This window comes from Sinocyclocheilus anshuiensis, unplaced genomic scaffold (genome assembly GCF_001515605.1).
Source record: "Sinocyclocheilus anshuiensis isolate Anshui unplaced genomic scaffold, SAMN03320099.WGS_v1.1 scaffold413, whole genome shotgun sequence".
Taxonomy (NCBI): domain Eukaryota; kingdom Metazoa; phylum Chordata; class Actinopteri; order Cypriniformes; family Cyprinidae; genus Sinocyclocheilus; species Sinocyclocheilus anshuiensis.
The window spans coordinates 1,417,767-1,418,853 of NW_015536481.1; the positions used below are offsets into that span (position 1 = coordinate 1,417,767).

The window sequence follows — 1,087 nt, forward strand, 5'->3', positions numbered from 1 at the left end:
AAAAATAATATAATATATAAATAGTATAATATTATTTAAAATAATAATTAAGATAATACTAAAAATACAATCAAATAATATATATATATATATATATATATACTATATATACATATACATATATATATATGTATGTGTGTATGTGTATGTTAAATAGTATAGTATATCAGTCTGGCGAGTAAACTAAAAAATTTACTAGCCAATGGCGATTATATTTCCAAGGTGTGTGTAGAGGGTTGCAGTGCTATATGCAAAAAAAGTTAATGTACAGCCCTGTGTGTATCTAAAAATCTTTAAATTGTTTATTATTTAATAAAAATAATAAGTTTTATGTTTCAGTTATTTTAATTTGTCTTACCAGTATGGAGTGCATGCCCATGTATATGCGGCTCAAACACACTAGGACACACCAGCTGATGGCCAGAGAGAGACCCAGCAGCAGAGGATACTGTGGAAACAAACACACACACAGTTTAGAATAATCTTAAAATTATGAGATAGATAACTTCTGCAAAATTTCACAATGAAACTCATCAGTCCTGCCATAAATGTTAACCACTGGTTACCTGTGTGCTTTCATAACACTGCTTTCTGATTTATGTGTAAAATGAATTAAATCGTTAACATTGTTCACATTTTATCTACAACACAAACTGCAGAGTCATAACCTAAAATTAATTTTTAAACTGCTTTAAAAATGCAGGTGAGTTAGAAAACGAACAAGCTAGACCATCAATGTATATGAATTACCAGCAAAGGATTACATAGGACTGATTTGCTTTTATCTTTTTGCACACACATGACTGCAGCAGATGGCAGAAGAGGAACAACCTGTGTGAGAAAGCATACACTATCATCTCTCATATGGAGCCAGAGGATACATTATCTGTCTCACTCTCTGTAATTTCCGTGAGTTGTAGTACTACAGAGTAAACCAGATGTGTAGAAAGTAATTCGTAACACAACATATCAGCTTATGCACAGATGGTGTTCTAAAAAAAAAAACAAGCAAGCACACATGCAGACATGTGCAGACACACACACACACACACACACACACACACACACACAGTGTCTTTTTCTGTGT

The 1,087-nt window shown here is 32.3% G+C and overlaps 1 protein-coding gene across 1 annotated transcript in view; it reads right to left on the reverse strand.

Moving 5' to 3' along the window:
- Positions 1 to 1,087, reverse strand: part of LOC107683631 (sphingosine-1-phosphate phosphatase 1-like) — a 36,244-nt gene that overhangs the window by 19,894 nt on the left and 15,263 nt on the right. The window contains exon 2 of the mRNA XM_016479700.1: positions 359 to 448. Within this exon, the coding sequence (XP_016335186.1) occupies positions 359 to 448 (90 nt within the window). The remainder of the gene's footprint in view (positions 1 to 358; positions 449 to 1,087) is intronic.